The following is a 10,159-nucleotide window of genomic DNA, read 5'->3' on the forward strand; positions in this document are numbered from 1 at the left end:
CTTCTGGGGGGTGCCTGGAACAACATATTTTCAGATGGGGGTCGGAGAAATATTGAGCACCACACTATCTATCACCACTGATAGAAAAACAGGTATTTCAGAAAACTGTCATTTTAAAATTTTCAACATCAGGCCTAATGGGAAGAAACCTCAAGCAGTTGGGTGGTTGACTTGACTCTGGTTTATTGGAAACAGCAGTGCTGCAGGGATCTATTAGTATACAGACAAAGCCACTTGTTCTCCCACACAACCACACAAGGATTCATCCTTCCCTGCCAGTTGGATCATTGACCACACAGCTGGCATCAGGCACAGTGTTGTGCTATGCAACAATGAACAAAAATATGTAATCAAATAAGCCCTTTTAATCATTCCACATAGTTAAGACAGATTGATAGTCGTGTGTTGCAGCTGCCATGCCCTGCTGTGTGTGGAGAAGCTACATTATATGGATGATTCTCATCCTGGAGTTTCTAATGAGGCAGGAGACAGCTGGAGTCAGATGAATCTGCCACGCTGTACATCAATGTCAATTTATGCTTGATGCATAAAAGTCTGTCGTGTTGTGTGCAGACTCAATATTAGATTGTTTTCATAAGATATTATGGTCAATAGAACATTATGAAGAAGAAAAAGTTGTAATATTTTTTTGATTCAAGTTGAAAAAGACAGGTCACAATAAATTAGTTGCAGATGCTGATATGTTAACACAACAGTTAACATTTACGCTAGGAGTCCCTCTGCTTCCTCAAGGGCTCGCTCCATTTCTGCAGCCTCCTGTGAAAACAGCTCCCGCTCCTGCACCAAACCGAGCCGCGCTTCCGTCAAGTCCTTGATAGTTGTGTTGATTGCCTTGAGAGACACAGGGAAGCACAAAGACAAGAAATAGCAATCTATGTGTTCATATTTTCTGTTATGTTGCTTCAAGTCCATGCATGCGATCCATGCAAATCATGCATGAAATCCATGTATGAAATGCAGGGACATCTAACACGGTCTAGCACAGTTAACGTGGAGTTTGAACTTGAATGGAGTTATTAAGAAGGAGTTTTAAATGAATATTAAATATCAAAATAAAGCAAGCAAGTTCAAAAACATTTAGATTTAGATTTAGAAAAAGAAAAAAGGAAATCCAGATAAATCTCTTAAAAGTTAAAAGTTGTTCTTATGAAGCCGTTTTGTTCGTAGAACAAAATATTGTTACAGAAATCATACGCTTGCATTCCCGAAGAGTTGGGAAATTTACTGCACAAGATTTTACGTAAATGGACAACGAACTCTGTTTCCACATCAGGCTGGCCTATATGGAATATTGTCAGTGGATTTGCGGTTTTCAGTGTGTAAAACAGGCAATACATTCTCATCTCAACTAACCGTTAAGTTAATTGCAGTAATGAGGAACGACAAAAGGTATAACACAACTCCCCCACTCTTAACTGGGTTTATATTATACTTTTCTGTTTACCATTAAGTGAGGAACTGAAATACTAAGCATAAACGTCCTTTGAGAACATCCCATGTAACACTGGTTGGACTATTTATAAAATGAAAACCTGTACAACTGAAATGGAGATGGAGAGTTACACAGTCCAATCAATCAGACTTACCTCCAGTTGAACAACCTGCGTTGATGCCACGTCTCCAAACGTCTTCAACTCATTTAAAAGATCCCTGGACACATTCTGAAATTGAGGGTATGAAAGAGACATGGTGACTTTAAATTTACTCCTTTGTCTCCTGATAACTTACCTTACACCTTATGCCTTACCCTCCACCATCTGTTTGTAACTAATACATAAAGTATACTAATACTAAAGAAAATACTGTGAAAGATTTGTTTTACAAGTTGCAGGTCATAATCAAGTGTGTTACGAGTAAAAGTCCGTAATTAAATATTTACTCAAGTAATTTACTGGTGTGGGGTAAGTACAACATTTTCGGTATCAAAATGTACTTGTGCAGAATCCATTTCAAGTTTCAAATGTTGAACTTTTGAAATGAGCTGATTTACAAGCATCGCGACACATTGTGAGCATTGTGTTCAGAGTAGACAGTACAAGTGAAAGCTTACCGTCTTAAGTTGAGGGCAAGCGAATTCAAATAAATGACGTACCTGCACCTCTCTCCTCTGATCATCCTTTTGCGCAGTTTCACCAACCGTCTCTCCTGCAACTGAACGAGCGAGGAAAAACATTAGAAAATCAGATGTGCACGTCACTTATTGACTTAAACATCTTGTTTTGAAGTTAAGGGCACATATTCACCTGGATCAATCTTTGCAGCGATTAGGGCCACGTGGCAGTCGTTGAGTGATTTCTTCATGTTTGTGTTCTCCTTTTGGAGCTCACTGAACTGCTGTTCCAGCTCATCAACCCGTTGCTGCAACACAGAAGACTTGCAGCTCTATTTTCGTCCATCCCTTATCCATAACTTCTTTGCCTTTTTTCACTATTTTGAAAACCATTTTTGAATAGTTCCACTAGCCGATCTCCATCAACACGTTGTGAGCTTGTAGATTGGCTTTTTGAACTATTACATTCTTTTTTCAAAATAGTACAAAAAAAAAGAAGTTTAGGGATAAGGGGTTTAGCATGGACGAAAATAGAGTCTTTGGTGTTGTTCTTATAGAAACACAAATTGTGACGGCAAAATCATCATGCCTGGTGAAACCTTTCCCAGAACAATAACTTTTGCTATGCAAGCTACACCAGGCAATTTTGCGTGCGTGCATATGCGTTTACTGCGCACGTACAGTGCGTTTGGATAGGACCAATATATGTCAATGATACCAGCTACACGAGACGCACGGATACCACGGGCCATCCTACGCGTGCTCTAAAAATAGGATCGGTTCTAATTTTTTTACGTGCGTATGCCCCATACGCGCGTATCTATATATCCTCCCGGAAGGTCCCGCACAAATCTGCCGCTCGCCACAGATCTGGTGTAGCCAGGGCATTTCGCACGCATACTTTGTGCGCGCAGTGCGCTTACGTCAAACGCACACATGCCCGGTGTAGCTTGGCCATTAATGATGTTTTGCACCGTGCACTCGCTTAAAGATATATACATAAACAAGAACCATCGGATATGCAAAAATATTTGACAGATGCCGTCTGCTGCAAAATGCAAATCAATTCAGGGACCCTTGACATGAGGATGTTTGAGAACCACTGTGCTACATTTTATCCAAGTGCTCACTCAAGGTCTCCTCTCCTACCTGTGTCTCTGCGAGGTTCTTATGCAGGTCGTCGTTGTCAGCCACCAAAAGCTGGTTCTGGTCCCGTAGCTCTGCCTGTTGGACACTTCTGGCCAAGGGTCTATCAAATCGTGCACAAGGAAAAAACAGAGCATTGGACGCAGCGGTTCCCAATCAAATACACAGTAGGGACTAGGGATGTTAATCGATTGGTAAGAACTTCTTCAATCAAACTTAACAGTTAACAATTAATACAAAATGTGGCAGTTCTATCATTTCTGTGAATGTAATGCTGTCTGCACGTGCGCGTGGCCAAGGAACAAATAAATCCCCCCCCACCTTGGTAGCCACAGAAACACCTCTGCTTTTGCATGTGATGTGACGGACAAGTCAGTGCACTTTTCATTTTATTCCTCATACAAAAGGGTTATGCCATTGCCTGGCCCTGCATCTCAAATGGTCAAATAAATATTTGATTAAGGAATATAATATGCCTTTTGTATCAGCTAAATGTAGAATTTGATGTTATACATTGACGGAAATTAAGATTCTAAAAAATAAAAGACACTTATCAACTAACCGGTTATGGTAATGGTCAAAAAGGTTATCAATGAATGACTTCATGAATAATTCCCATCCCTAGTACACAGTAGTTCTTCCCTTATAGGTCGCTTCTGATAATTTAATTCATAATTTTTCACGTTGCCATCGAAGACCTACATCAATCTTCACAACTTTATGAAATTAAAGAAGTGCACTGAGCTTTACATCCAACAAATTGTCTCAGAGACAGAAACCTTTGATTTGATTGTCCAAGTTTGTCATCTATATTAACATATTGGTGACCACAGAATTCAGAGTAACTGAGAGCCCACTGTAAAACCATGAGTTAAAAAGCTGTGCAAGTGTGATGGGACTGCTATCATAAAATACATTTCATGCCATGAACGGTATGTTTCGGATAGCAAGCAACCCATTATGTATTCTATCATATCCATAACATTTCACCCATATTAAAGGTGACATTGTTATTATTATATTATTGTGACATTAAAAAAAAGGTTTTGGAATTGTTCTTGTTTTTTTAGGTTTTCTAATCTCAATTGCACCCAAAAAACATTAACTTTTAACATTCAGTAGATTTTCTGTGATCTGGGGTTTTCTGGCTCAAACAGGTGCTCTGATTTGCTGGCAAATCCCATATATGTCAATGGGATTTGCCAGCAGATGTCACTGTGTTGCCTGTTTTCATTGTAGCTCAAAAGGCCCAAAAAACCCCAAAGAAAACTTCAGACCACAGAAAATCCACTGAATGTTCAAAGTTCAGGTTTTTTGGGTGTAATTGAGGTCATAAAACCTAAAAGAAAAAAGAAAAAGAAAAATAAATGAAAATGAATGTCATAAAACCTTTAAGGTTGATAAACAAACACAGACATAAATGCATGACTTACGCCACTTTGTTAGCCTTGGCAGCCACATTTTTTCTGCAAGACAACAATGTAGGAATACTATTATTAGTACACTATATTTGTACAACATGCTTCATTGTAGAGATCTTTATACGTTCTGGCTCCACTCACTCTCTAAAGGCCAATAAAGGGACACTATTATCAACCATAACCCTAGAGTGGCTGTGGTATTTCATACATATCATCTATTACAGAATACGCTTGTAGTGTACCCACTCATTAATTAACTGCTGCAACTTGTCTTGGGGTCATCTACTTTCATATACATTTTAAACTTGTGGCAGATAACATGTACATAAGATGTACATTTTCAGTACAATATCTCCACTTTCCACATTCTCTGTAGGCAACGGGTCCGCATTCAGAGTAGCACTAAACACAATGTATGCTTTTGTGAAGTGGAGACATTTTACTAAATCCACGTTTTACAGCAATTACATATATTGTGTATTGCTATTTATTTTTACATTATATCCACCATGTTGAAGATGCGTCGCTTGGCGAAGAATGTCACTGCCTGCAGTATACTGCAGCTGCATTGTTATGTGCATGGAAACAATCTTGATTCATGAAACTGCATTATGTGCAACTTCACAACATTGAATTACAAGTAGGGGACAAAATGTGCAAGGCAAGCCACCTGCCTTGAATGAGGGGATAAATACAAATATCACCATTGGGAGAACGGAAGAAAGGTGTAAGAGTTGGACATTGAGATTGGTTAACTTACCTTGCTACAGGTATGTTATCCTTTTTGGACTTGAGGATACCATCTGCAGATAGAAGACAGACAGATAATTTTGGCTAATCAGAGACATGCATTATTGATGTGAGGGTAACCAAGGGCAGGCAGTGGTTCTCAACCTTTTCAGACTGTGACCCCCCCAAATAATCATAATATATGAATTATATAAGCACCCCCGATAAGCACTTGGAAATTTGGAATGTAAGAAAATAGCACATCTACAAGCTCACAGAGCCTATTATTTGTTTGTTATTTGTCTGAATGTTTAGATGGAGCGTACACATTGGCTTCAAATAAGCCCCGTTCCGAGCTATCTAAAAGTGTAAGAAAGGAGAAAGAAATTCTCAGTGACTTGTGTTCACCTTATGCTCACAAGATTAAAGCTACTTTTAAAAAGCATTGGCATATCCTAACATCAGACCCAGAATTGGCACCTCTATTCAAAGACCCCCCCCCCCTCCCCCCTATGCACATGTGCATGCTGACTTTCATTCTCCCAGTGTCTCTCAAATACAGACCCTCCTGAGTCCCTTGCCCAAGGGCAACTACCCCTGTGGCAATTGTGCTCAGTGCAGCAATACTTTTAAGGCTGCTTTTTTCACTCATCCCCATACAGGCAAGAAGTTAAAAATCCAGAGTATAATCACTTGTATTTCCAGTTTTCCACACATGTGGTCTATATGATCCGTTGCCCATGTGGATTGGCCTATGTGGGCAAAACCACTAGACAGCTTAAGCAACGTATTAGTGAACATAAGATCTCCATTCGGAGCTTAACCGCCGAAACGTTGGATTAATTTTTGTCTTACCTGCTGTCCTAATAAAATATTGGCACTCTGGCTATTGCCGTGTGCGGTCACCCTCTTGTTTTTTTCAAGATTTATTCTACCATTCAGAGAAACGACCGTGATTACCCTATTGCTGTCCATTTCAATGACTCTAAACATGACATTTCTTCTTTTCGTTTTATGGTATAGATAGAACAAGTTTGCCTGCCCAACAGAGGCAGTAATCATGATCTGTTACTCAAACAACGTGAAGCCTATTGGATCCATACCCTTCAAACCCTTCACCCAAAAGGGCTCAATGATGAACTGTTACTAAACGTCATGTTATAATTTGGCATGTTTTTCAGTCCTTTATAATTGAGTATAATATACTCAATTATAAAGGACTGAAAAACATCAACTTCATCAACTTTAAGGGCCCTATTTTGCCCTATACCCTCCCAAAAAATCTTTTATAAGTTATTCACTCAAATAACGTTAAATATACAGTATTTCATTCAGAACTTCTTGCCTTTTTGAGTGAATTTGGTTTGAATATATTCATTTTATTCATGTTTTTTTACCCACTATCATTGTTTGTATGTCATGAGAGCAGGACCTAGTGACTTTTGTCTCTTATTGTTGATTTTCCTAATGTATGTTTACAACCAATTTGTCTTTACATGATTTCTTATATGATGTTGTTTATAATTTAACTGAAATTATGTAAAGGTTTTTTGAGGTCCTTGTGCCTTTAAATGATGTCAGGAAAAATTGATGATCACCACAAGCTGTACCTCTAATAAAACTGTCCATTGTGATTGGTTGATTCCTTTTCAAATGTTTGTATATAAGTAACTCTGTCAATATGAAGTGTTATGCCTGAAGAAGGTCCGGAGGGACCGAAACGTTGCATTAAAAAGAAAAATACTCTTGTACTGAGCAAATATACAGTGTGCGGGTGCATTATATTCTTTTCATTGATGTCCACTGGCCTACGCACCTGTGCAGATGCCTGACTTCTAGGTGTGCGAAAGTTTTTTCCTACGGCCAATATTTGACAAAATGTAGATCAGTGGTTCCCAAACTTTTTCATGTCACGGACACCCAAAATGACACTCATTAGCCCACGGACCCCCATTAGAAAATATATGCCAGGGACTCCCATAAGAGAAGACTTTTACAGCTCTAGCAGTGATTTTCAACTATTTTCATTTCAAGGACCCCCAGTTTGATATGCAACAGGCTACGGACTCCCATTTAATGGCATTTCTATCTCTGAGACCCCAATTTATATTGTAAAATCAATGTTAATCTAACTCGGAGAGTGGATTAGGGTCCATTTGGTTCCATTTGTACATTCTCAGAGTTACAGACCCATAGGGTCAATTTGGTTCCAAACTATCATTTAGCTGAGGACGCCCTTGAACTTCCTCAAGGACCCCTGGAGGCCCCCGGACCCCACTTTGGGAACCACTGATGTAGATGATTGAGCTGACCTGGTACAGCTTTGGGGATCTTTGATGCCATCTGAATTCAAGGTGAGGATTATCCACAACCTGCAGAGAAAATAATATTTTATGATTATTGTATTTCAATATCATCCCCACCATGCTCTGATTCTAGTGACAACTGCCAAGTGTGACTGAATAGAAATTATGGTGTATTAGTATTCTACATAAAGATAAGTTGTGCTTTAGTTAGGCTTTTTACTGGGGCCAGTTCCAAATGGCAGTCACGTGTAGGTGTTCTTTTAGAGAAGTTTTGAAAGAGGGTAGGTAGGACTAGGGAGTCACACGTCTTGGCTGTTGGTAGGGAATTCCACATTTTGGTGGCATACCAGGAGAACAAATTGAAACCCTTGTTTGTGCCAAATCTGGGTTGAACGTGATTTGTGGAGCTCCCTCTAGTGCCCATTCATTGCAAGTTGCTGTACTCGGTCTTATGGTCTTCTACGCTGAGCATCAGCATACATATTGCATAGCCTACTATATTTCAGCTATTTGTAGGGTTACCAGATACAAACTGTTCATTTGAGAGAATTATGGCTTGTGTGGGACATGCGACAGGGTTTCATAGCAAGTCATTACTTAAGTAAGTTGCTATTAAACCATAGACCTAATATTGCCTATCATTTTGTTATTAAACCACTCTGGCATCTCACATTTTGTTTTAAAATGCTAATTTTGGCCGACTTGGTACTGTAGCCTAGGCTAGGGGATATTTCTTATGTTATTTCAACAGGCTTAAAAAACACATCTTGCAGGAAAAGAGAGAGCTTTACAACAGAAAGCCAAATATTATGGGACTAACTATTATTAGGGACACTGATGCCTTGCCTGTCAGTCACAATGTGGGGCAGGGTCTCAATTTGTGTAGCCTCGGAAACCCAGACGTTTTATTTCCTGTAGGCTACAATTTAAGGGACGCGGACGCCTGAAAAGTGTTGGAAATGAGGGACTGTCCCACGCAAAGGGTCTGGTCACCCTAGAAAACGGCCGATCTACAGGCTCACAAATACAATTGTATGCTGCAGGCAGCATTGATTGATTGATTGAAGTATTTATTAACAGTTTGCAGAATGGCTACATTTCACATGAAAGCACAATTCAAAGACTGGACGATCAAAGCATTACACTTGTTTACAACAGAGTCCACCATTTTCAATTAATCAGAATAGTAATACATGTAACATTTGCAGTATTGATACTTTTAGAGATGCGATAGCCCTGAAACATGACTGTCATGAGTATCGTACGAGCGTCATGTGAACCATGGCTAATTTGGCTATAGAGATGCGAGTACTTTCCCCACCACAGTAGCCTAGTCCTAGTGACTCTGAGTGACACTTAGCCCTCCAAGCAGAACCCAAATGCTACTGAAGTTTCTGACATTTGTTCGACCTAAACAAAATATCAAAAAAGTTTTACGTAGGGTCCCGAAAGGGGCTAAGTGACACTGTAGCCTAGCTGCGAAAAGCTCTCCAAAAAGAGCTACAGACACGACAATACTCCAACAATACCGTTCACTGTCACTTCTACTAACACTAATAATGTGTTCAACAATACTCTAAGTTAACTTTTCCAACAACACGCTTACGTGGATTTGTAGGGAGGATGATGACTAAAACAACAAGAAAGTCGAGAGTATTTGAAAAAAGTGCCGCCGTCGCGCGCATCGGTGTCAGCCTTGCCAGATTTTGCGACAGAAATAAGCGACCAGGTCTATGAAAACAAGCTCAAAATAAGGCAATCCACTAAAACGAGCAATTTAAATATAATATTCATCAGCTGTTTGATGAATCATCTCCTATTTTCCAAAAAAGTCTTGGAAAAAGGTTAATAACAACAACAACAACAACAACAACAATAATAATAATATAAATCTCGTATGGGGGTCCATAATTATATCCAAGGTCCCTGACTCCCTGGCACAAAATATGTTCAGATGGGGGTCCTTGACTGTGCTTGACAAGACATGAAAGCCCCAAAAACAGCAACCACCACCAATATTTTCATTAAGCAACTTCACAGGAAAAAAGCGTGTAATAAGCCGACATGGCAACACTGCTCGGTGTGTCTGTGTCGTGTTACGCCGACATTTGTGCATTTGTGACCCATTTGTATTTTCGTCAGTGTTATAACCCAGTGCGCATGCGTTACGTGTGTTACGCCAAACTTTGTGACCCTGATAATTACTGTAATCTAGTAGTACGCATGCGCGATGGCTATAAAACAGAGAGTGGGAGTGCACCTTAGAGTATATATAACTCTATGGAGTGCACGCATGCGTTTGGCGGAGAGGCGGACAGTTCAAAACAAAAGGTATAGGTCTATAGTTCACTTCGTTTATGTATTTAACATTTCAGTTCCAATCTCCATCTATCTTGCTTTAGCTCCATTTAAAATATATTGTTCTGTTTTTGTGATAGATTGTTGTGGTGTTCCATTAAGAGTACTGCACTGACACTGTTATGGGA

At 39.5% G+C, this 10,159-nt stretch overlaps 1 protein-coding gene across 1 annotated transcript; it reads right to left on the reverse strand.

Moving 5' to 3' along the window:
* Positions 1–271: 271 nt before the first annotated feature.
* On the reverse strand, positions 272–9,367 carry knstrn (kinetochore localized astrin (SPAG5) binding protein). Its single transcript, XM_083765618.1, has 9 exons — positions 9,280–9,367; positions 7,680–7,739; positions 5,399–5,441; positions 4,651–4,683; positions 3,221–3,320; positions 2,265–2,379; positions 2,114–2,172; positions 1,608–1,682; positions 272–852 (listed from the first exon to the last, which is right to left on the reverse strand). The coding sequence occupies exons 2-9, from the start codon at positions 7,708–7,710 to the stop codon at positions 724–726; spliced, it is 585 nt and encodes a 194-aa protein (XP_083621744.1). The 5' UTR covers positions 7,711–7,739; positions 9,280–9,367; the 3' UTR covers positions 272–723.
* Between the last annotated feature and the right edge of the window lie 792 nt (positions 9,368–10,159).

This window comes from Protomyctophum parallelum (genome assembly GCF_964188405.1).
Source record: "Protomyctophum parallelum genome assembly, chromosome: 5".
In the NCBI taxonomy this organism is placed as follows: domain Eukaryota; kingdom Metazoa; phylum Chordata; class Actinopteri; order Myctophiformes; family Myctophidae; genus Protomyctophum; species Protomyctophum parallelum.

Bases quoted from the DNA above. Each gene is read 5' to 3' on its own strand.
- knstrn (XM_083765618.1), bottom strand. From the start codon at position 7,710: ATGGCATCAAAGATCCCCAAAGCTGTACCAG. The intron at 5,442-7,679 runs GTCAGCTCAATC...TTCTATCTGCAG, and splicing joins GATCCCCAAAGCTGTACCAG to ATGGTATCCTCAAGTCCAAA. The intron at 4,684-5,398 runs GTAAGTTAACCA...GTTGTCTTGCAG, and splicing joins GATAACATACCTGTAGCAAG to AAAAAATGTGGCTGCCAAGG.